Source organism: Stegostoma tigrinum, chromosome 45 (assembly GCF_030684315.1).
Source record: "Stegostoma tigrinum isolate sSteTig4 chromosome 45, sSteTig4.hap1, whole genome shotgun sequence".
NCBI lineage: Eukaryota > Metazoa > Chordata > Chondrichthyes > Orectolobiformes > Stegostomatidae > Stegostoma > Stegostoma tigrinum.
Window position 1 is genome coordinate 3,924,040 of NC_081398.1, and position 25,299 is coordinate 3,949,338.

Genomic DNA, 25,299 nt, shown 5'->3' on the forward strand with positions numbered 1-25,299 from the left:
TGACAGGCAAGGGACCACTGTGTGTGTGGGGGGGGGGAAGGTTCGGAATTTTGACACCTAGAGCATAGACTGTCATTTCAGCCTGTACACCCCCTTTAAGTAACATGGGGTCTGACCAGAAGGAGAAGGTTAACTGAACCTCGGAGGGGTAAAAAGAACAAGGAGGGAGAATTTCTGTTCAGGTCAAGAAGGGGTTAATTTGGTTCAGAAACGTCCTGGCTCAGCGTCACTTCATGGAACTGATACTACTACAGAAACAGCAGTGTCTGTGTGTGTCAGTGATCTACAGCATTTCTCCAGGGAGATATTCCCACAGAGAAACCTTGCGGACTGTGGCCGAAACGGTAGGTGCAGGATAGTGCTGGGGGGCTATCTACAGGCTTCATGGGTGATTCTTTAAAGTGCTAATTGGGTAACACTTTAGAACACAGAACAATACGGCACAGTAAGTTGGGGTTTCGGGTTAAGGGTCTTTTCCCCAAGGTACAGGGAATCCGTTTCAACCTGAGAGGGGAAAAATGTAACAAGGACACGAGGGGCGACAGCTTGTTTTAAAACACAAAGAGTGGTTCGTGTGTGGAATGAACTGCCACAGGAAGCAGTGGACGCAGATACAGTTACAACGTTTAAAAAGAATTTGGATAAATTCATGAATAGGAAATGTTTGGAGGGAAATGGGCCAGGCACAGGCTGTATTAGGTCCAGCTTGTTTGGGAAAACGGCCATCATGGATTGGTTTGCTTCCATCCTGTGTAGCTCTACAGCTAATAGGCTAACATTTAGTGGTGGGGATTATCTGCGGGGGTTGGGGTTAAGGGGCTAATGGGATAACATTTAATGGTGGGGATTATCTGCGGGGTTTTGGGGTTAAGGGGCTAATGGGGTAACATTTAATGGTGGGGATTATCTGCGGGGTTTTGGGGTTAAGGGGCTAATGGGGTAACATTTAATGGTGGGGATTATCTGCGGGGTTTTGGGGTTAAGGGGCTAATGGGGTAACATTTAATGGTGGGGATTATCTGCGGGGTCTTGGGGTTAAGGGGCTAATGGGGTAACATTTAATGGTGGGGATTATCTGCGGGGTCTTGGGGTTAAGGGGCTAATGGGGTAACATTTAATGGTGGGGATTATCTGCGGGGTCTTGGGGTTAAGGGGCTAATGGGGTAACATTTAATGGTGGGGATTATCTGCGGGGTCTTGGGGTTAAGGGGCTAATGGGGTAACATTTAATGGTGGGGATTATCTGCGGGGTCTTGGGGTTAAGGGGCTAATGGGGTAACATTTAATGGTGGGGATTATCTGCGGGGTCTTGGGGTTAAGGGGCTAATGGGGTAACATTTAATGGTGGGGATTATCTGCGGGGTCTTGGGGTTAAGGGGCTAATGGGGTAACATTTAATGGTGGGGATTATCTGCGGGGTCTTGGGGTTAAGGGGCTAATGGGGTAACATTTAATGGTGGGGATTATCTGCGGGGTCTTGGGGTTAAGGGGCTAATGGGGTAACATTTTATGGTGGTTTATCTGGGAGTGTTGGGGTTAAGGGGCTAATGGGATAACATTTCATGGTGAGGGTTTATCTCTGGGGGCGTTGGGGCACAAGGTAGCCGTTCACGGTGGGGTTTGTCCGAGTTGGGTGGGGCGCAGGGAGGTCAGTGAGATCTACTTGAGAGTCCATGTGGTTTCTTTGCATGTCTCAGGGTCTGTTTTAAACTGGGTTTATCTTGGGGGGAGGTGGGGAAGGGGGAAGACCTGCGGGTTTGAATTTTAGCTGGAGTTTTCGTGAAAAAGTACTGTTCATTTTGGGGGAGGAGGAGTGCTCTATAAATTCGAGTACCAAGCAGAAATTTTGTCAGTTTTTTTAAAAACTTTGACTCGCTGCAGGAAGGAGGTGTGTGCGTGTGTTTTTTTAAGATAAGGGATTGCTGCAGGAGAATAAATTGACTAGCCTGCAGGTAGCCTCTAGTCTGGGCTCTACACTGGTTTCCTTTCAGTGGCTGGTGATATGCTTCGAAACGCTGGCAGCTACCGGAGTGCAGTTGTGTGTTGGCGGAAATTGAAAGGTAGGCAGATTAATGTTGGGGGTGGCTGGTGTGACTCCTAACCCCCCTGGTTAGGAGCAGGAGCAACCTCGGAGCAACGCCAGAGAGAGAGAGAGAGACAGGTAAAGTGCTTGACAGAAGAGATAAAGTGACCCCCATCCCCCACCTCTCTCACGCTTTCAGTATCGTTTCCATTTGCGCGTGGAATTTGGGGCGGACTGAGCCTCTGCTCTCCCAAGGAATGAAAGCCAAGGACTTCTCAGGTTTATTTTATCAGAGAGGGCCTTCGCGGAAAGAAAAATGCTTTGGAAATTTCTGGAGGATGTGTTTTTTCACTTTGCTTTGGGAGAAGGGGAGGTAAGGAATTGGCGAGCCGGTGACCGGAGGACTTCCACAAGCTGAACGCTGCTTGGCCTGCTGCGTTCATCCAGCCCCACACTTTGTTATCACAGGCACTTTGCCTGCTTTGACAAACTGGAAAACTGGGGGTGGTTCCGGTAGATTCAGCTCAAATTCTGCATCCAACCTGCACAAGCCGGTAGCCAGAGAAGCAAAAGCTGCTTTGTAAATAGCGTTGAAGAGACCAGGGGTATTGACTGGAGGAAGGTACGGGGAGTTTTAAAGGAACTTTTCATTTTGCTTCCTTAAAAACCCTCCTTATTCTTAGCTGCTACACCTTTCCACCTCAATCTCGGGCTTTTGTTTTTAACGTACTTGAGCCTCATCTCCACAGAATGTGTTCCCACTTTGGAGGGTAGAATCCCAAGAAGGTGGGACGTGGGTGGGGAGCAACATTCTTTAGAAATTCTCAGAGTGGGCAGATATGCCCTGTTTCGTAAGGGCACCCGACCAACCCCTGAATGGAGAAACACAAACGGAAATCACTGTGGGTGGGGGGTGGGGAAGTCAGCCGGTCTGATGGCATCTGTGTAGAGAAACGAAAAGTTGACGTTGCGGGGCTAGTGACCCTTCCCTGGAACTGATAGGAGCTGGGAAAGTGCCGCTTTTTTATACAGAAGATGGGGTTGGGCAGAGGGGGTTAGGGAGTAAAATGCTAGGTGGGGATAGAGCCCAAAGAGGGAGGAGAACATTTGGGCAAAGACATGGATAATGGTCAACTCAGGAGTAGGAATAACGCCAAAATGGGGGCTATAAGTGGTTGTGTATCATGGGATAACAAAGCCTGGGGTGTGGAGAGTTGGGTGAAGAACATGGCAGAAGGGGTCTCAAGCCCTGAAATTTATTGAACTCGATCAGAAGACTATAGAGTTCCCAAGACGGAAATGAGGTGCTGATCTACCAGCGTGCGCTGGGAATGGAGTAAGTTTGCTCAGGAGAGGGGCCCTCATGCGTTGAGGCGCTTTGTTGGGAACATCTAGAGTCAAGGTTCCAGTCGAGGTGCTGAAAGCCCCAAACTCCACAGGGCTCTGCGTGTGCGTCTGCCAATCGGCAGGGGGGGGGGGGGGGGGAGAGGCACAGAACCAGGCTGGAAGTCCAATGGTCACAGGCTCGCCAATTCCTTACCTCCCCTTCTCCCAAAACAAAATGGAAAACACACCCTCCAGAGAATTTCCAAAGCAATTTTTGTTTTCTTTTCGTGAAGGCCCTCTCTGATTCAAATCTATCCCGAGGGACCGCCTGAGCAGAAGGGATGGATGGAGGGAGGGAGTGACGGTTCAGCTCTTCTGCCATTCGACGAGGTTATCGAGTATTCCAGCGAGGAAACTGACCCTTCGGCCCAGCTCGTTCATGCTGACCGTAATCACGCCTAGTGCCACCTGCTTGTGCTCGGCCCATATCGCTCCAAACGCTTCCTACTCAGTAACTTATCTGAGTGTTATTTTAAACATTGTAAATATACCCCAACCACCGCTTCCTCTGGAAGTTCATGTCACACATGAGCCACCCTCTGTGCAAAAAATAAGTTACCCTGATGTCCTTTTATAAATCTTTCTCCTCTCACCTTAAACGTATGCCTCTTCGTCTTGAAATACCCCACCCTGGGGGGTGTGGGGTGGGGGGGAGAATACCTGCTATTGACCGTATCTACAACCTTCATGATTTTATTGACCCGGGTGATCTATATCTCGACCCTGTCTTATGAACTAAGGCTAAAGGGGCCGGGGCTGTACTGGCTGGACTGTAGGAAAATGAGATATGATTTCATTGGAACCGAGTGGATCCTTTAAGGGAAGGGACAGGGTCAATGCTGAGAGGATGTTTCCCCTGATGGGAGAGTCTGGGACTGCCGTCTCTGGAGTGAAGGGCTGCAGTAAGCAGGAATTTCTCCTCTTAAGCTTGCGGGTCTTTGGAACTCCTTGCTGCAGAGAGCTGTGGGAGCAGAGTCCTTGCGTATACTCAAGGCTGAAATAGATTCTCCATCCGAAAAATGATGTCAGGTGAAGGGGAAGGGAAGGGGAAGGCAAATGAGCGTGAGGAATGAAGGGTCTAGGCCCGCAACATCAGCTTTCCTGCCCCTCTGGTGCTGCTTGGCCTGCTGTGTTTATCCAGCTCCACACCTTGTTATGTCAGATTCTCCAGCCTCTGCAGTTCCTGCTATCTCTGGGTGTGAGGAATGTCGGATCAGCCATGATCCTATTGAATGGGGGAGCAGGCTGAAGGGTTTGTATGGCCTCCTTGTGTCCTCATTTGCTATGGTGTCCGTAACTTGGTTGCTCGAGTCTTACTAAGATTAGGACCCATCTCCCCACAACATTACCTTGGGTCTGTAGATTCCCAATCCAGTGAAATTAGCACAACACCACACTCTTTCTCCCCCGCTGTCTGGTTATGTTGAAAGGGTTAAATTGTGTTTTGTGTTTCCTCGTTGAATCGGTATTCAAACCGGGATTTATAACTGTGAGCACAAAACCGAAGTTGCTGGAAAAGCTCAGCAGATACAGCTTCTGGGCAGAGAAATCGGAGCCAACGCTGCCAGCCTGGTGACCCTCCCTCCCTCAGTTCTGCTGAGACCCTGCTGAGCATTTCCAGCAACTTCTGGTTTTGTTTCTGATTTACAGCCTCTGCAGCTCTTTTGGCTTTTCTACATGTAAGTGTTGAATGTAGGCTGTCCGCGTTTCCAATCCTGTTTGTTCCCCACCCCCACCCTGTCTAAGTTTGGAGCTGCGATTATCACTAGCTTTCCATCTCTTAGGCTAACTTTGTATGTGGATACTTAGCAACCAATGCACAGGCCTGGGCCTGGGAACCAGATGAGGTAACGTTTAAATTTAGTTCATTACAAACATTATACCCAGTGGAATGCACTGTTGTTTTTTGTTTAAATTGGACATTTACGATGGTCCCTTACATGTTTTTGTTTTAAATTATTAGGCTTTTAACCATCCAACTCCTGGAATCTGATGTAGTTCTGCCTTTACTCGACTCCCTTTTTGCACATTATCAGTTTGTAGGCTTCAAAAAGAAATTGGGTCTGTGTAGCACCCTTTTGTAACCCTGAAAGGCCAATGGCCTGCAGTCACTGCTGTAAAGTAGGAAACAGAATGGCCAATTTGCACACAGCAAGATCCCAGGAGAGCGAACCCATTGTTCTGCTGCAAAATCCTTACTTTTGACTCTCTTTGAAGGCCCCGTTACAAAGAGACCTCATGCAGGAAAGATGTTGTTAAACATGAAAGGGTTTAGAAAAGATTTACAAGGATGTTGCCAGGGTTGGAGGGTTTGAGCTACAGGGAGAAGCTGGGACTATTTTCCCTGGAGTGTCAGACACTGAGGGGGGACCTTATAGACGTTTATAAAACCATGAGGGGCATGGATAGGGTGAATAGTTAAAGTCTTCTTCTCAGGATAGGACAGCCCAAAACTAGAGGGGCGTAGGTTTAAGGTGAGAGTGGAAAGATTTAACAGGGATCAGAGCGGCATCGTTTGGAATGAGCTGCTAGAGGAGGAGGTGGGCAACGTTTTTAAAAAGGATGGGTACATGGATAGGAAGGATTTAGAGGGATATGGGCCAAACGCTGGCAAATGGGACTGGATCAGTTTAGGATATCTGGTCGGCAGGGACCGAAGGGTCTGTTTCCGCGCTGTACATCTGTGATTTAGTCCGATTAGGGACAGTCTCTCACTGAATCGCTTGTTGCGAGCTTTTCTTGGAAGGCAACAACAACTTACACTCATATGGCACCCCGAATGTGGTGAAACATCCCCAGGTGTTTCCAGAGTAACTTGACATTGAGTCACTTATGGAGAGGTTACAACGGGTGCTTGATCAAAGAGGATTATCTTGATGGAGGTGGGCAGAGAGGTTGGTGGGGAGGGGTGGATGGGTGTCAGGAGGAGGGCGAGGGGGTGCAATTCCGGAGTCCGCGTCCCCAGTCAGCTTAAGACATGGCCGTTAATGGTGGTGGCTATACAGGAGGTCAGGAGTGCGGAGATATTGGTCGTGGGTTGGAGGAGATGGGGAGAGGAATGAGCCGTACGGTGCAGAAGGAGGTCATTTCATCTGAAGGAGCTACTCAGCCAGCCCCACTCTGCAGTCCTGTCTCTTTGAAATTCATCGCTTTCAAATCTAAATCCAGCTCTCTTTTGGATGAGAATGTTAAAAATCAGTGCAGAGAAGAACGTCTAGAAATAATAGTACAGCATCCTCGCGTGTAGTGTAAAACTGTTCCAGCCTCAGGTGACTGTCTGTGCGAAGTTTGCACATTCTCCCCGTGTCTGCGTGGGTTTCCTCCGCGTGCTCAGGTTTCCTCTCGCAGTCCAAAGATGTGCAGGTTAGGTGGATCAGCCATGCTAAATTGCCCGTAGTGTTCAGGGATGTGTGGGTTATAGGGGGATGGGTCTGGGTGGGATGCTCCAAGAGACTATGTGGACTGAAGGGCCTGTTTCCACACTGTAGGGAATCTAACCTAATCTGACTGTTGTTAAACAGTCAATACCTCCCCTCACCAGTGACAGCCTTCACAGCTAGGCAAGCATTTATTGATCTTTGTCTAGACATCCACCAGTCCTGTAAGGTAGCAGGACAGGGAGATAAACTGGATAACTAGGGTTAGACTAGACTTGCCTTTATTAGACAAAGTGTGGAGTTTAATAAATAGGGAGGTTATGCTAGAACTGTATTTTTAAAAGAAGTTTATTAGGCTACAACTAGAGTACTGTATGTAGCTCTGGAATTCCTATATGAGGGATGTGCTGTTATGAAGAGAGATTGGATAGACTGGGGTTATTCTCCTTGGAGCACAGGAGACTGAGTTGGGGGAGACATGATTGAGAGGGATAAAATTGAGGGGCATAGATATTTGATTTGATTCATTGTTGCCGCATGTACCTAGGTACAGAGAAACGTTTTGTGTTGCATGGGCAGATCATACCATACCAGTAACAGAGCAGAGCGAGGAATACGGTGTTACAGCTGCAGAGGAGGTGCACAAACAGCGAGGAGGGCACTGAATTTAAAATTTGAAAGGTCCATTCAGGAGTCTGATAACAGCAAGGAAGAAGCTGTCCTTGAATCTATTTGTGGTATATTCAAACTCTTGTATCTTCTGCCTGATGGAGAAGGTCGGAAGGGATTAGAACTGGGGTGGGAGGGGTCTTCGATGTTGGCTGCCTTCTGGAGGGAGTCAGTGATTGGAAAGTTGGTTTGTATGATGGATTGGTCAGTGTTGACAACTCTGTAGTTCCTAACCATCCTGGGCAGAGCAACTGCTGTACCAAGCCCTGATGCATCCGGATAGAATGGTGCAGCTACTAAAACTGGCAGCACCCTTTATGGACCTGCCAAATTTTACAGGTATTTTGTTACCGTACTGGGCAACACCATCAGTGCAGCCGCTGATGGAGCGCGGTTGTGTTTTCCCACCTGTTATCTAAACTCTGGAGTCGGTTGAGCTCGGTTATCTCACTTCTGGTGTGCATTTGCAAGGGAGTGCATATGGGGTTGAGCCCCATGTGTTTGTTGATGACTTTCTTTGGGGAGTACCAGGCTTCCAGGAATTCCCATGCCTGTCTCAGGATCTTGGTGCTGTCCCAGTGTGTCCCTCCGATTTCCCCAGAGAAGAACAAACAACTCCCATTCCTGGGTGGAACGCAGGACCAATGGGGAATTCCTAACAAAGGTACACAGGACAGACACGCACTCTCTCACGCACTCTCTCACGCACTCTCTCACGCACTCTCTCACGCACTCTCTCACGCACTCTCTCACGCACTCTCTCACGCACTCTCTCACGCACTCTCTCACGCACTCACTCACGCACTCACTCACTCACTCACGCACTCACTCACGCACTCACTCACGCACTCACTCACGCACTCACTCACGCACTCACTCACGCACTCACTCACGCACTCACTCACGCACTCACTCACGCACTCACTCACGCACTCACTCACGCACTCACTCACTCACTCACTCACTCACTCACTCACGCACTCACTCACTCACTCACTCACGCACTCACTCACTCACTCACTCACGACAAAGGGTAGCTGAAACACTGGGTCAGAAAATGTCTGTTACGCAAACACTATCAGAAAGATGCCCCGACACACTCATCACGCTACCCTACATCAGGAACGCATTGGAACAAACCACAAGACTCCTACAACTGCTGGGCATCAGACTGGCACACAACCCACATCAACCCTACGACAACTGCTCAACCGAACCAAGGACCCACTCCCTGCCATGGACAGGACCAATGTCACCTGCAAGCTAACCTGCAGAGACTGCGAGAAACACTACATCAGACAAACAGGAAGGAATCTAACAACAAGAGTACATGAACATCAACTGGGTACAAAAAGACATGACCAATACACTCTCATCTCAATTCACATGGAGAAGGAGAACCACCACTTCGACTGGGACAACAGCAAGATCCCGGGACAGGCTAGGCAGAGACAAGCATGAGAATTCCTGGAAGCCTGGTCCTCCACTAAGAAACACACAGAGCTTGACCCCACATACACTCCGTTGCGAAGGAGAACCGGAAGTGAGGCAATCCAGCTCAACGGACACCGGTGTTTAAATAACAAGCAGGAAAACACCACAGTGCTTCATCAGAGGCCACACCGATGGCGTAACCCAGCATGGTAACAAAACGTCTACGAAACAGCGAGCCAACCAACCGCACCCACAACCTGAGCTACCAACCTGCTCCGAAACCTCAGATGCCGAGTTTCCTTAGCCTCCTGAGGAAGGAGAGATGTTGTTGTGCAGGGTCAACAGGACAAAACCTTTTCCGCCCTCAGTGGGGCCATAGGTTTAAGGTAAGAATCAAAGTTGAGAGGATTGGAAGTAACACGTTTTCAGCCGGAGGGTGCTGGGAATCTGGGACTCGCTGCCTGTAAGTTGGGGAGAGCAAAAAACGTTTGGGTGTGCACTTGCGATCCCAAAACCTACACGGCTAGGGGGCCATGTGCTGGGAAATGGGATTACAAGTGTTAGGTGATGAGTTTTTGACTCAATGGGCTGAAAGGCCTTTCTCTGTGCCAAGGATCTCCAAATGTTTGACTCGGGCATTCTGTCCTCTGAATTAGGTGTTTGCAGGTTTGGATCCAGGCCAAGGCTGATGCTGGTGGTGAGATACTGATGGGTGTGTGGGGGCAAACTGTCAACTGAGATTCTGTCTGCCTTCTCAGGTGGTTACTATTTTGATGAAGAGTTTGAGGGGTGGGGGAGGAATTTGCCCCAGTGTCCACATTTATCTTTTATTGACCAACAGGATTGAGCCGCACAGCACAGGAACAGACCCTTCAGCCCAACTCATCTGCGCCGACCTGGTTTCCTAAACTGAACTAGTCCCAGTTACCTGCCTTATCCCTCTAGGTGCCTCCTATCCTAATGTCTTTTAAATGTTAGATAACACAGTGTAGAGCTGGATGAACACAGCAGGCCAAGCAGCATCAGAGGAGCAGGAAAGCTGACGTTTCGGGCTGAGACCCTTCTTCAGAAATGGGGGAGGGGAAGGGGATTCTGAAATAAATTGGGAGAGAGGCAGATAGAAGATGGATAAAGGAGAAGATAGTGGAGAGGAGACAGACGGTCAAAGAGGCGGGGATGGAGTCTGTAAAGGTGAGTGAAGGTGGGGAGTTAGGTCAATCCAGGGAGAACGGACAGGTCAAGGGGGCGGGATGAGGTTAGTAGGTAGGAGATGGGGGTGGGGCTTGAGGTTGGAGGAGAGATAGGTGGGAGGAAGGACAGGTTAGGGAGGCGGGGATGAGCTGGGCTGGTGTTAGGATGCAGTTGGGGAAGGGGGAGATTTTGAAGCTTGTGAAATCCACATTGATATCATTGGGCTGCAGGGTTCCCAAGCGGAACATGAGATGCTGTTCCTGCAACCTTCAGGTGGCATCATTGTGGCACTGCAGGAGGCCCAGGATGGACATGTCATCTGAGGAATGGGAGGGGGAGTTGAAATGGTTCGTGACTGGGAGATGCAGTTGTTTATTGCGAACCGAGCAGAGGTGTTCTGCAAAGTGGCCCCCAAACCTCCGCTTGGTTTCCCCGATGTAGAGGAGGCCACAACGGGAACAGCTGATACAGTATACCACATTCGTAGATGTGCAGGTGAACATCTGCTTGATGTGGAAGGTCTTCTTAGGATGCCATTGTTCCCGCAACTACCATTTCCTCTGGCAGCGTCTTCTACAAACGCACCACCTTTTGCTTGAAAAAGTTACTCCTCAGGCTCCTTTCAAATTTTCCTCCCTCTCTCTGAAACCTATGCCCTCCACGGTTGGATCCTCATACATTAGGGGATAAAAAAGACCTTGTCTATTCACCCTATCCATGCCCCTCGTGATTTTATAAACGTCCTATAAGGTCACCCCTCAGCTTCCGGTGCTTTGGGGGCAGAAAAAGGTTTCAGCCTCTCCTTCAAACTCAAACCTTCCAGTCTTGGAAACGTCCTTGTGAATCTTTTTTACATCCTTTCCAACTTAATGACATTCTTCCTACAGCAGGGTCACCAGAATAGTACATAGCTCTCCAAATGTGGCCTTACTGCAGTTCTTTCGATTCCCAGCCTTAATGCTCTGATTGATAAACGTGCCTGATACCATCTTCGTCCCCCCACCGCCACTTTCAGGGAACTATGTATCTGCAACCCAAGGTGTCTCTGCTTGACAGCATCCCCCAGGGCCCTAGCTTTAACTGTGTAAGTCCTGCCCTGGTTTGTCTTAGACCTCACGTCTTTTATTGTCTCTACCGTTGTAATGTAGTTTGTGGGAGCATGTTGTGTACAAATTGGCTGCTGATATAAATTTGCTGTGGGTTGATAAACAAGTGGGAGGGGAATTTAGTGCTCCATAGACAGTGACAATAGAGAAGGGTATGATAGCTCCTCACATGAAAGCTTTTGGGTTTTCTGGTTGCTACGCTGGTGACTCTAATGATAGTCTCCATTTGTGCTTCGCCTTTCCATTGGCAGAGCGGTTGCCAGGGAGAGATTTAATTCCCTGTGCTCAGTCGAGGAAAAAGTGAGTTAATTATTTAGGATTTAATTAGCGGCTGTGCTGCTGTGGGTTTAGAAAGAGCTCCGTCAGTAATGTCAGGAGTTCAGGGTTATTGAACAAGCTCAGCTCTACAATCCGCAGCCTCCCTGGAAGCATTTCTTTCAGGTATGTACACCTTTTTTTTTTGGAAGTTAAGTTTGCCTGATCCTTTCTCCCCATAGCTGTGAATGAAGCAAATCTGCTTTCACTGTGATTTGAGGAAGAGGTGGGATTGAGGGGCATGTCACAGTGAGGTACCCTCTGATATAGAGTCTTCGAGTCGTACGACATGGGAAGAGACCCTTCAGCCCAACTCGTCTGTGTTGACCAGACTCCTAAATAAATCCAGTCCCATTTGGCCCCTATTCCTCTACACCCTTCCTGTTCATGTACCCACCCAGATGCCTTGAAATTGTACCAGCCTCCATCGCTTCCTCTGGCAGCTCATTCCATACACGCACCACCCTCTGTGTGAGAAAGTTACTCCTTATGTCCCTTTTAAATCTTTCCCCTCTCAGCTTTAACCTCTGCTCTCGAGTTTTGGACTCTACGCCTCGGGAAAACGACCTTGGCTATTCACCCTATCCATGCCCCTCATGGTTTTATAAACCTCGATAAGGTCACCCCTCAGCCCCTGACACTCCAGGGAAAATAACCCCAGCCTGTTCAGCCTGTCCCTGTAGCTCAAACCCTCCAACCCTGGGCATGTCCTTCTAAATCTTATCTGCACCTTTTTCAAGTCTAATAGCATCAAGTAGGTGAGACTAGTTTAATTTGGGATTATGTTTGGCATAGACTGGTTAGACTGAAGGATCTGTTTCTGTGCTGTCTGACTTCCGAGTCTGTAACATCTTTCCAATAGCAGGGAGAACAAGATTGAATGGCGGATAACCAATGTCCTGTACAGCCGCATCATGACATCCCAAACCCTACACACAACGTCTTGTGCTCTAGGACATCCAGCACAGAAACATCCTCTTTGGCTGGGTGTTGTGAGAGAGAGCTGGTGATGCCTGAGCTATGGTGGGATCTTGCCATGCTGCTGGTGGTGGGATCTTAACACCATCAAAACGACACGGGTGTAAATGCACCAGCCCAGGCGAAACGGATTGACTGGCCATCGTAAGGTTGCCACAACTGGGTGGGCTACCAGGTTCCGTTTGGACTGTGGAGGGAAAGTAACAAACCGGTTGAGAGGGATATTTGCTTCTCAAAAGGCCCACGCTTCCTTGGAGTTTGTTAACTCTGGCTAAGTTCCTTCTTGAGTCAGAGCCAAAACCTCCCAGATGAGAAATGTGAGAACCAAAATCCAGACTGGCGTTCACCAGTGCAGTGCCAAGAGAGTGTGGCTTTGAGTGAAGGCAGCACTCTGTGCCCCCTCAGGTGGGTGTAAAAGAGAACACCACCCCCCCCACCAAACCCTGGGGCTCCTGTCTCAAGGGGGAGTGAAGGACAAGTCATCCCTGGTGACTTGCAACCAACTTTGAGCCATCAGCAATGTCTTTCAAGGAAAGAGAAAAGCAGATGGTCATATTGCTTGTACGCTCTAGTTTACGTGAGCTTGCTGTGCCCAGATTGGTAGTCACATTTTTACGTTTGGCAAATGTGGCTGCTCTCCAAATACTACTTCATTGCTGGCAAGGTGTGCTGGGTCATCCTGAGGCTGTGAAAGACTCAAGAGAATCACATAGAATCCCTACAGTGTGCAAACAGGCCCTTTTGGCCCAACAAGTCCATACCGACCCTTGGAGCATCCCACCCAGACCCACCCACTTATAACCAACCTAAGCTACACATCCCTGGGCACTATGGGACAATTTAGCATGGCCAACCCACCCTAACCCGCACATCCCTGGGCACTATGGGACAATTTAGCACGGCCAATCCACCCTAACCCGCACATCCCTGGACACTATGGGACAATTTAGCACAGCCAACCCACCCTAACCTGCACATCCCTGGGCACTATGGGACAATTTAGCACGGCCAATCCACCCTGACCCGCACATCCCTGGGCACTATGGGACAATTTAGCACGGCCAATCCACCCTAACCCGCACATCCCTGGACACTATGGGACAATTTAGCACAGCCAACCCACCCTAACCTGCACATCCCTGGGCACTATGGGACAATTTAGCACGGCCAATCCACCCTAACCCGCACATCCCTGGACACTATGGGACAATTTAGCACGGCCAATCCACCCTAACCCGCACATCCCTGGACACTATGGGACAATTTAGCACGGCCAATCCACCCTAACCCGCACATCCCTGGACACTATGGGACAATTTAGCACGGCCAATCCACCCTAACCCGCACATCCCTGGGCACTATGGGACAATTTAGCACGGCCAATCCACCCTAACCTGCACATCCCTGGACACTATGGGACAATTTAGCACGGCCAATCCACCCTAACCCGCACATCCCTGGGCACTATGGGACAATTTAGCACGGCCAATCCACCCTGACCCGCACATCTATAGAAAGACAAAACTTTGAGGAAATTTCTGTGCTCCCTCTCTGTCGCCGTTGTCTGGATGGACAAATTAGTGGTTTTCGATCTCCTCCCTTATACCCTTGAGCAAGTGATATTCAGTTGGGCTTGTGGTGCAGTGATGGCGTTCCCCGCCTCTGGGCCAGAAGCACTGGGTTCGGGACCAAATCAGTCTGAGCTACTTTCTGACACGGGAGAGATTCCTGGTAAGATTCCTAATGGAAAGGAATTGGAGCCCGGATCATTCCTTTCAAGTTGCAACATGAAGAAAAAGTTTATGCTGCTACAGTGATTCAGCCTCCTAGGGGAGTGGCAGAGCAGGGGTAGGGTCGGGGGAGAAGCGGGTGTGGGGATGGCGGGGTGAGGGAGCGGGGGGGGGGGTGGTGGTGGGGAAGCGGTTGTGGGGTGAGGCAGTGGGGGGAGTGGTGGTGGGGAAGCGGGTGTGGGGGATGCTGGTGTGTGGGGTTGGGGGGGGGGGTAGAATTATGGTTGGTAGAGTTATCAGGCTGGTGGGTGCGGGCCAGATTGGGCAATAGAAGCACAGGGTGTTTGTACTCTGTTCCAGCTGGCATGGCTTATCTCTGTGCCCGACCTGCGACTGATGTTATTGTTGTTGCATGTATCAAGATACAGTGAAAAGTGTTGTTTTGCATACTCTACAGGTCAAAGTACATCAAGCTAGCAGTTCAGATCGCAAAATACAGCGGATGCAGAGAGAGATCAGAATTTAAAATTTGGGAGGTCTATTCAACAGCAGGAAAGAAGCTGTTCTTGAATCTATTTGTACACACATAGAAGCGTGATACCTTCTGCCCGACAGAAGAGTATAAACTGGGGTGGGAAGGGTCTTTCATGTTGATAGCTTTCCTCAGACAGCGGGAAGTATAGATGGGTGGAAATTCTGAGGAAGGGACACTGGAGCTGAAACGTTAACTCTGGAGGGAAATCACAGAGGCTGCCAGACCTGCTGAGCTTTTCCAACAATTTCAGTTTTCGCGTCAAAGGATGGAAGGCTGGTTTACGTGATGCTCTGGTCTGTGTTCCCCACTCTGTGGGGTCAGACCTGAGAATGCGACGGGACCCACCAACGGAGACAATGGTGTGAGCTGTGGGACCCTATCAAGTCCCGAGCCCCGCTAAGGAGGGAGGGGATAAAGAGACACAGGTTCACGTCTCTCCAGCTGGCAGAATTCCGACTGGATCTTGAGTGCAAAGCTAATCTGAGGGAACGGTGATATCAGATGTGAGCTGTTTTCAAAACCCATCCTGACGGTCCTTTTCCAGGATGGTCGAACAGACAGAGTCACGGCAACACAGTTCACTTTGAAGTACCCTCTGACCTAGCCGCTCGGTTTTCAGGGCTGTCAGGGTCGGGCGACCGAGAAGAAGCAGTGTCTCGCCTGAAATTCTTATCTCTCTCTCTCTCTCTCTCTCTCTCTCCATTTTCAGACCTGACTGGCTCATCTGAAGAGAAAGCGTCGAGGAGGACCGCTTGAGATCATGTCGCTGAACAATTTCCACTTCATTCACAGCATTAAGAACTCGCCGGCTGTCTTCCGGAGGTTCAAGAACAAGACAAAGAGTCTATCCCACGGCGACCCGCTGTTCAAGGTGCATTACGTGGGCATGGAGAAAATCTATTCCCTGCAGGTTGAACAGACCCGGGAAGTGGTGAACCGTCTGGTGGAGAAGGTGTCAGGCAAGACCTGGAAGGATCATGCCTTGGTGGTGAGACCGCGCTATCTGGAGGTGAAGGAGATCTCGAGCAGCCGGCAAATCACCAAAACCTACCTGCACGACATTGCCTACTGCACAGCAGATAGAGACCGCACCAATGTCTTCCTCTACATCTGCAAGAAAAAGGGGCAGCTTCAGTGTTGCGTCTTCCTGTGCAGCAACGCAGAGAAAGCCAAGGCCATCACGGTCTGTTTGGCCAAGTCCTTCGAGGCAGCTTTCAGTCAATGGCACGAGACGTGCAACCACCGGGCAACGCCGGCCCCCTCCTCGGGCACTGACCCCAGGCTTGACCAACAGGGCGATCCGCACCGCTGTGCAGGTAAAGCTGAGCGACGGGTCACTCCATGTCCCGGCGCGTCCAAAAGACACTGGCCGTTCCTTCACGGTCGCTGGGTCAAAGTGCTGGGACTCCCTCCCTAAGGGCGCTGTGTGGGGGGCGGCCCTGCGCCGCACTGCACTACTGCGGCTCAAGAAGGCCGCTCAGTGTTCCTCAGCTGTAGTCTCTCCCACGAAGGGAGAACAACCTTCTCAGAGGCTGCCTCAGCGCCTAATCTGTGCTATTTCGGCCACAGTGAGCTCAGATCTGCGTCAAGATTGTTTCCCTCAGAGCATAGCAAACAAGGACCTACAGATCATAGGGTGCTTAGACAGAATGAGGCATGCCAGGCTACAACTGCACAGGAGGTGCACGAGAGCACGGGATCAACATTAGATTTGTAATGAGAGAGGCCCATTGAGCAGCCTAATAACGGCTAGGAAGAAGCTGTTCTTGAACCTATTGGGTGCGTGCGTTCAAGCTTCTGTATTTTATGCCTGAAGGAATGTATAAGAGTACGAGGGAAATGGACAGAGTGAAGTGAGAGCAGCTGTTCCCCTTGGTTGAAGGGTCAGTCACAAGTGGGGCGTAGTTTTAAGGCGAGGGGCAGGAGATTCGGAGGGAATTTGGGGGCGGGGTGGTGGGAGAAAACCTTTTCATTCAGCAGGTGGTGGGATTCTGGAATGCACTGCCTGGAAGGGTAGCGGAGGCTGGAAACCTTACAACGTTTTTAAAAAAAACAAAATCCGAAGGAACTGCAGATGCCGTAAATCAGGAACAAGAACAGAAGTAATAGAGCTGGATGAACACAGAGCAGGGGAAGCAGGAAAGCTGACATTTCGGGCCTAGACCCTTCTTCAGAAAATCATTTTCCATTTTCTGCGGGTCAGCCTTCCTGCTCCTCTGATGCTGCTTGGCCTGCTGTGTTCATCCAGCTCTACACCTTGTTATCTCAGAATCTCCAGCATCTGCAGTTCCTACTATCTCTCTCAAAAACAGAAGCTGCTGGATAAGCTCGGCAGATCTGGCAGCATCTGTGAAGAAAAAAATCAAGAGCTAACATTTCGGGTCCGGTGACACTTCCTCAGAACTTTGAAAAAGATTTGGAGAAGCACTTCAAATCTCATAGCATTCAAGGATATGGGACAAGTGGGGCAAATTGGGATAAATGCACTTTCATGTTAGTGCAGACTCGATGGGCCGAAAGGGCTCTTCTGTGCTGTGCAAATCTATGAAAGCCAATGTCTGAGGTGGTAACCAGAGCTGAATGCAATAGTCCAGTTGGTATATAACCATCCATTGCACAACACTTTAGGAATGATGGACAGAATAAGCATTTGTAGACATTAATTCATTCAGTGTATTTCGTATCTGTTTACAGTTTGCAATTTGGAAACACTCCGTGATCTGTATGAGTTCGGCCAAACCCCTGGCTGGCCTGTCCCTAGCCCTGTGAAACTCGTTAGATTGAATCAGATAGACATCTTCATGCTATTACAATAACACTTTTACAAAAAGGAAGAGATACGGTAGAGAAATAAACTCTTTCGCATTGATGAAGGGAGAGATTAAACATGTAGATGATTCATTTTAACAAGCAGTGTGGAAGTTTTAGTGCTTGATGGCAGGGAACAGACGCGAAAGTCTAGAAAAGGAAAACTAATTAGACTTCTCAGGGAACAAAATGGAATTGTTTAATCATACTTTTGAATAAGTCATTTTCCTGCGAAGTTATTTTCTGGGAAAACAATTATTCGCCCAGTGAGATGGTTCAGATTACAGAATAGGCTTGTATTTCCTGGAATGTAGAAGGTTAAAGGTGCGGGGTGGGGTGGGGTGGGGCGGGTGGTTTTCGGAGGAGAAAAGAAGGTGAAATAACTGCAGATGCTGGAAATCCAAAACAAAACCAGAAATTGCTGGAAAAGCTCAGCAGGTCTGGCAGCATCTGTGGAGAGAAATCAGAGTTAACGTTTTGGGTCCAGTGTCCCTTCCTCAGAACGGAAAATAAAGGAACTGTACAAGATAAGCATCTAAAGAGATCTGCACTTTTGATCTTTGAGATTTTGTTTACTATAATATCTGAGTCAAACCGTCTCCTTCAATTGTGACAGTGCATGTCTTTGGAGTTTCTAAATGGGATATAGTGTAAGTTGTCCAACAGTAGATTTAGGAATTCTTTCTTTTCTCTGCTGTGTTAGTTCTGGCCAAGTATTTTCATGAATATCAAAACTTGGTGTGATTTGCCTGAGTGGCGCTTCGACAGGCAAATGAGTTGCAAAGACAGCAATTACTGGAGAAACTCAGCAGATCTGGCAATATCTTGGGAGACAGATAAACAGAGTTAACATTTCAAGGCCAGTATGATCCGGCACAGTGGCTCAGTGGTTAGCACCGCTGCCTCACAGTGCCAGGGACTGGGGTTCGGTTCCACCATCTGGTGTCGGTTTGCATGTTCTCCCTGTGTCTGCGTGGGGTTTCTCCTAGGTGCTCTGGTTTCCTCCCACTGTCCAAAATGGTGCAGGTTAGTGGATGGGCTGTGCTAAATTGTGCTGTGATAATAAAATGTGAGGCTGGATGAACACAGCAGGCCAAGCAGCATCTCAGGAGCACAACAGCTGACGTTTCGGGCCTAGACCCTTCATCAGAGAGGGGGATGGGGTGAGGGTTCTGGAATAAATAGGAAGAGAGGGGGAGGCGGACCGAAGATGGAGAGAAAAGAAGATAGGTGGAGAGAGTGTAGGGAGGGGATAGGTCAGTCCAGGGAAGACGGACACGTCAAGGAGGTGGGACGAGGTTAGTAGGTAGATGGGGGTGCGGCTTGGGGTGGGAGGAAGGGATGGGTGAGAGGAAGAACAGGTTAGGGAGGCAGAGACAGGTTGGACTGGTTTTGGGATGCAGTGGGTGGGGGGGGAAGAGCTGGGCTGGTTGTGTGGTGCAGTGGGGGGAGGGGATGAACTGGGCTGGTTTAGGGATGCAGTGGGGGAAGGGGAGATTTTGAAACTGGTGAAGTCCACATTGATACCATATGGCTGCAGGGTTCCCAGGCGGAATATGAGTTGCTGTTCCTGCAACCTTCGGGTGGCATCATTGTGGCACTGCAGGAGGCCCATGATGGACATGTCCGCTAGAGAATGGGAGGGGGAGTGGAAATGGTTTGCGACTGGGAGGTGCAGTTGTTTGTTGCGAACTGAGCGGAGGTGTTCTGCAAAGTGGTCCCCAAGCCTCCGCTTGGTTTCCCCAATGTAGAAAAAGCCACATCGGGTACAGTGGATGCAGTATACCACATTGGCAGATGTGCAGGTGAACCTCTGCTTAATGTGGAATGTCATCTTGGGGCCTGGGATGGGGGTGAGGGAGGAGGTGTGGGGACAAGTGTAGCATTTCCTGCGGTTGCAGGGGAAGGTGCCGGGTGTGGTGGGGTTGGAAGGCAGTTTGGAGTGAACAAGGAAGTCACGGAGAGAGTGGTCTCACCGGAAAGCAGACAGGGGTGGGGATGGAAAAATGTCTTGGGTGGTGGGGTCGGATTGTAGATGGCGGAAGTGTGGGAGGATGATGCGTTGTATCCGGAGGTTGGTGGGGTGGTGTGTGAGAATGAGGGGGATCCTCTTAGGGCGTTTGTGGCGGGGACGGGGTGTGAGGGATGTGTTGTGGGAAACGCGGTCAAGGGCGTTCTCGATCACTGTGGGGGGACAGTTGCGGTCCTTGAAGAACTTGGACATCTGGGATGTGCGGGAGTGGAAAGTCTTATCGTGGGATCCGATGCGGCGGAGGCGGAGGAATTGGGAATAGGGGATGGAATTTTTGCAGGAGGGTGGGTGGGAGGAGGTGTATTCTAGGTAGCTGCGGGAGTCAGTGGGCTTGAAATGGACATCAGTTACAAGCTGGTTGCCTGAGATGGAGACTGAGAGGTCCAGGAAGGTGAGGGATGTGTTGGAGATGTCCCAGGTGAACTGAAGGTTGGGGTGGAAGGTGTTGGTGAAGTGGATGAACTGTTCGAGCTCCTCTGGGGAGCAAGAGGCGGCGCCGATACAGTCATCAATGTACCGGAGGAAGAGGTGGGGTTTGGGGCCTGTGTAGGTGCGGAAGAGGGACTGTTCCACGTAACCTACAAAGAGGCAGGCATAGCTGGGGCCCATGCAGGAGTCCATGGCCACCCTCTTAGTCTGTAGGAAGTGGGAGGAGTCAAAAGAGAAGTTGTTGAGGGTGAGGACGAGTTCGGCTAGGCAGATGAGGGTGTCGGTGGAGGGGGACTGGTCGGGCCTGCGGGACAGGAAGAAGCGGAGGGCCTTGAGGCCATCTGCATGCGGAATGCAGGTGTATAGGGACTGGACGTCCATGGTGAAGATGAGGTGTTGGGGGCCAGGGAATTGGAAGTCCTGGAGGAGGTGGAGGCCATGGGTGGTGTCACGGATGTAGGTAGGGAGTTCCTGGACCAAAGGGGGGAAAATGGAGTCCAGATAGGTGGAGATGAGTTCGGTGGGGTAGGAGCAGGCTGAGACGATGGGTCGACCAGGGCAGGCAGGTTTGTGGATTTTGGGAAGGGATTTCCACTCCCCCTCCCATTCTTTAGATGACATGTCCATCATGGGCCTCCTGCACTGCCACAATGATGCCACCTGAAGGTTGCAGGAACAGCAACTCATAGTCCGCCTGGGAACCCTGCAGCCCAATGGTATCAATGTGGACTTCACCAGTTTCAAAATCTCCCCTTCCCCCACCGCATCCCTAAGCCAGCCCAGTTCGTCCCCTCCCCCCACTGCACCACACAACCAGCCCAGCTCTTCCCCTCCACCCACTGCATCCCAAAACCAGTCCAACCTGTCTCTGCCTCCCTAACCTGTTCTTCCTCTCACCCATCCCTTCCTCCCACCCCAAGCTGCATCCCCATCTACCTACTAACCTCATCCCACCTCCTTGACATGTCCGTCTTCCCTGGACTGACCTATCCCCTCCCTACCTCCCCACCTATACTCTCTCCACCTATCTTCTTTTCTCTCCATCTTCGGTCCGCCTCCCCCTCTCTCCCTATTTATTCCAGAACCCTCACCCCATCCCCCTCTCTGATGAAGGGTCTAGGCCTGAAACGTCAGCTTTTGTGCTCCTGAGATGCTGCTTGGCCTGCTGTGTTCATCCAGCCTCACATTTTATTATCCTGGAATTCTCCAGCATCTGCAGTTCCCACTATCTCTAAATTGTGCTGTGGTGTCCAGGGATGTGCAGGTTAGGTGGGTTAGCCGTGCAAAATGTGGGGTTACAGGGATAGGAGATTGGTGAGGCTGGGTGGGATGCTCTTTGGAGGGTTTGTGGGGGGGTGAATGGCCTCTATCTGCAGTGTGGGGAATCCATTATCCTTCATCAGAATGGTCACTGGACTCAAAACACTAACTCTGTCACCACAGAGTGTTGCTGGACCTGCTGTGTTTCCCCAGCACCTTGTATTCTGTAACTAATTTGCCTGGGAGTGTTTTTACTTCAGACCTCCAGCATCCGCAGTCTTCTAAATCTTTATTTTTTAAAAATTCATTCGCTGGATGTGTGCACCACTGGCCAGGCCCAGCTATTTATTGCCCATCCCTAATTGCCCCAGAGGGCAGTTAAGAGTCAACCACATTGCTGTGGGTCTGGAGTCGCATGTTGGCCAGATCCAGATGGCAGTTTCCTTCCCTGGGGGACATTAGTGAACCAGATGGGTTCATGATTATCATTAGGCTCTCAATTCCAGATATTTATTGAGTTCAAATTTCACCTTCTGCCCTGGCAGGAATCGAACCCAGGTCCCCAGAACATTAGCTGGGTCTCTGCATTAACAGTTCAGCGGCTACTTTCACTAGTCCACATCTTGGTTGCCTGGTTAGGATTTTATACACTTTTTTCTTTTGTTTTGCAACAGTTTGTGGTTACTGGTGCACCCCAACTCTGTTAAGTGTGGATTTGCTCTGTTTCCACAGGCAGCTCGTTGGACGAGGAATCGGAAGTCAACAGGCCACTGGAGAGCGACGAAGAGGCAGAGGTCAGGATGCACCAGGAGTTTCTACAGCGGGCGACATCATTCCGAGCCCCTCACCGCCTGGACACTGGCTACCACGATGTGGAGGATCTGACCAAGGACTCCACAGTCCAGCAGCTCGTCCGGGGCGAGCAGGAAGGAGACTGACCGTCCACTCGCCTCCCCCCTGCTCGTTTAGTATTGACTATTCCTTCACAGAGGTGGGGTGAAAGAAAATTAATTGGCAACGTGAACCCCCTAAGGGCACAACGTCGCAATCTTCAAACTGAAGGCTCTTACTGATTGTGTGTGTTTTTTTAAAAGCCTAAGTGCGTGATGAATGCAATTTCTCCCCAAAAGGGAAGCTTTTTAATCGATGATGGGTCAGACTGCCAAAAATGTGAGAATAGCACCTCCAACACAGCAATGTTAAGTGTTTCGAGGGGAAGACTGCTTTTCCTCTTCAACAGCTCGTACTTTTCTTTATTTGAGACCTTTACATTCAAATCCATGCTTCCTGCCTGCACTAGTGAGCCTGTGTATATTGTGCATCGACAATGAGTTGATCTCATTGAAACTTAGATGATCCATGGCAGGATAGATACAGACAGACTGTTCTCCCCCTTGGCTAGGGAATCCGTAACTCTGAGAAACAGTGTGAGAGAGGTTCACGATCTCCGTTTAAGAAGTCAGCTGTTTTTGAAATGAGATGAGAAGAAATTCCTCCCATTTTTTTTTTGACACAAAGGGGAATGGGGATAGGATTGGAAGATCAGCTGCGTGGGTTGGGGAGAGAAAGCTCAAAGGGGCCGAATGGTCTCTTCCTGCTCCTAATAATTATGCCTATGTTGTGCATTACGCTGTGAAGCCGTGAGCCTTAATATGCTGTGGAGGCAGACACTAGCTCCGTTTGATTGAAATTCTCCCACCCAGGAGCGTAGTTGCTCTGTACTGTTCATGGATTCTAGTTGGAAAACGCTGGCTATGGACAGAACAGCTCCATAGTCGCTTGTTTCTACCAGGAAGTGCAACCCTATTGAAAACGGATTTGCAAATTACCCAGAACCATGTTAACTTTCAGTTGGCTCATGTTTAGTTTTGAATGACACCACCATCGATCAGGGAGGGGAATTCAGACACTGTTTTGTTTTATCTTTTAAGATGTCTGTTGGAAGGAGATGTTCCAGGTAAAGGGCTCACTAACTCCTTTCTCGTCTGCCTGTGGGAAATAGCAGCTTACCCACACGAAATACATGACAAATTTTGTTTCTTAAAAGCGGGATTGTTTTACAGAGTTCAAACATTCCAGTAGAAGTTGAAATGGAGTTATTGGTGTCGTGTGGAATTGTGCATCTAATTCTCAGACTCTCTCTCTCTCTCTCTCTCTCCTCAACTCCGTCTCTGAAGAAGGGTCTAGGCGTGAAACGTCAGCCTTCCTGCCCCTCTGATGCTGCTTGGCCTGCTGCGTCCATCCAGCTGCACACCTTGCTTTCTCAGGTTCTCCAGCATCTGCAGTCCCTACTACGCCCGTCTCTCATCAGCTAGTTTGCCTTTTCCCACCTCTTGTAAACATTGTCTATTTTCATCTCCTGGCGAAGCACATCGACTGCTGAAACCCTCAGCCACATCACTGTAACCTTTCTGACAGAGTGTTCTGTCACACTCCTGCCCAACATCTTCATGAGTTCATCCAGAACTTTGTATGCCATGCTTTGCCTCAGCACCCTGCGATCCGTAAGTCATTGTTTGCTACAATCTGCTCACAAAACAAAACTTTTCACTGTACATAGATACATGTGACTATAGTAAATCACATCAAATGAAACCAACCTGAACTCGCTCAGTGGTTAGCCCTGCTGCCTCTTAGCGCTAGTGACCTGGGTTCGATCCCACCCTCGGGCGACTGTCTGTGTGGAGTTTGCACATTCTCCCCGTGTCTGCGTGGGTTTCCTCCGAGTGCCCTGCTTTCCTCCCATGGTCCAAAGATGTGCAGTGTAGGCTATGCTAAATTGCCCATCATGCCTAGGGATGTTTAGGTTGGGGTGGGTTAGCCATGGGAAATGCGGGGGTAGGGGAATGGATCTAGGTGGGATGCTCTTCAGAGGGGCAGCGTGGACTTGTTGGGCCAAATGGCCTGTTTCCTCTCTCTTGTTTGTTATGACATCCCTTAAACCCCAGCTTTCTGACCAAACTCTGAGTCACCTGTTTCCTGTTACGTGGCTTGGTGTCAGCTTTGTTTGTTAACTTTCTTTGGGACGTTTAGCTTCACCAAAGGTATTAGATAAATTCATTGCTGTTACAGCCGAGATAAAAATGTCTTATTTTGTTTTGTGCCGGTCTTCTGTAGCTCCCCTCCTCTCCTGAAGTGTTGACTCCCCCTTGTTTGTTGACACACACTGCCAATTTTTAATTGCTTCGACACACTTGAGAACAAAATGTTTTAATTTTGCTGGGAATGTTTCCAGGGCGTTAACTGTCTGTTCCTTATCTGTGGCCACTTTTCTCGGCAAAGCCTAATTCTTGTTCAGCCCTTGACAGTGATCACTAGCATTTTGACATGAGGGAGAACGGAAAAACGTCACATCTTAAGACTTGACTCCTGATGCATTTTTTTCCTATCAAAATGCTTCTGACAATGATTTGCTTTGGAAATGCTCTGGGCTGCTTACAGGCAAAACAAGAGCAGATATTCCGATGCAGAGACGAGGTGATTGACCAGTTTACCTTGTGTTCACAGAAGGTCACAGTGACAGAATAGTTATCTGCGCAGTGGCGTTTTTAAAAATAAAAAAATTCTTTCATGGGATGTGAACAAAACAGGCAAAGCTAGTGTTTGTTCTGCTCTTGAGATATCTTAAGTACAAGCCACGTCAGTCAGAGAATTTTATAGCACTGAAAGAGGCTCTTCGGCCCATCTCTTCAAAGCCTGTTACCAATCACCTATTTATTCTAGTCCCATCTTACAGCACTAGGCTTTATATGTTACAGCGGGTCAAGTGATCGTCAAAATACTTGATTCGTGGGGTCTGTTTCCATATTGTATGACTCTTTCGTCCAATTTGTCTGTGCCGAACGTGTATCCTAGATTAATCCAGTTCCATTTAGAGTCTGAGATGTACAGCATGGAAATGGATCCTGTCCTAAATTAATCTAGTCCCATTTGCCAGCATTTGGCCCCTGTCCATCTAAACCCTTCCTATCCATGTGCCCATTCAAATGCCTTTTAAATGCTGTAACGGTACCAGCCTCCACCCCT

General features: G+C 49.5%; 1 protein-coding gene across 7 annotated transcripts; it reads left to right on the forward strand.

Moving 5' to 3' along the window:
* The first annotated feature begins 235 nt into the window (after positions 1–235).
* si:dkey-19b23.8 (uncharacterized) lies at positions 236–25,064 on the forward strand. 7 transcript variants are annotated; one of them, XM_059642623.1, is made up of 3 exons: positions 236–344; positions 15,454–16,060; positions 22,006–25,054. In XM_059642623.1, the coding sequence occupies exons 2-3, from the start codon at positions 15,505–15,507 to the stop codon at positions 22,209–22,211; spliced, it is 762 nt and encodes a 253-aa protein (XP_059498606.1). In that variant the 5' UTR covers positions 236–344; positions 15,454–15,504; the 3' UTR covers positions 22,212–25,054. The 7 variants fall into 7 exon arrangements, with proteins under 7 accessions (XP_059498606.1, XP_059498605.1, XP_059498608.1 ...); XM_059642622.1 differs by lacking the exon at positions 236–344 and adding an exon at positions 1,884–2,060 and having other exon boundaries at positions 22,006–25,056; XM_059642625.1 differs by lacking the exon at positions 236–344 and adding an exon at positions 2,048–2,161 and having other exon boundaries at positions 22,006–25,063.
* Positions 25,065–25,299: the final 235 nt, after the last annotated feature.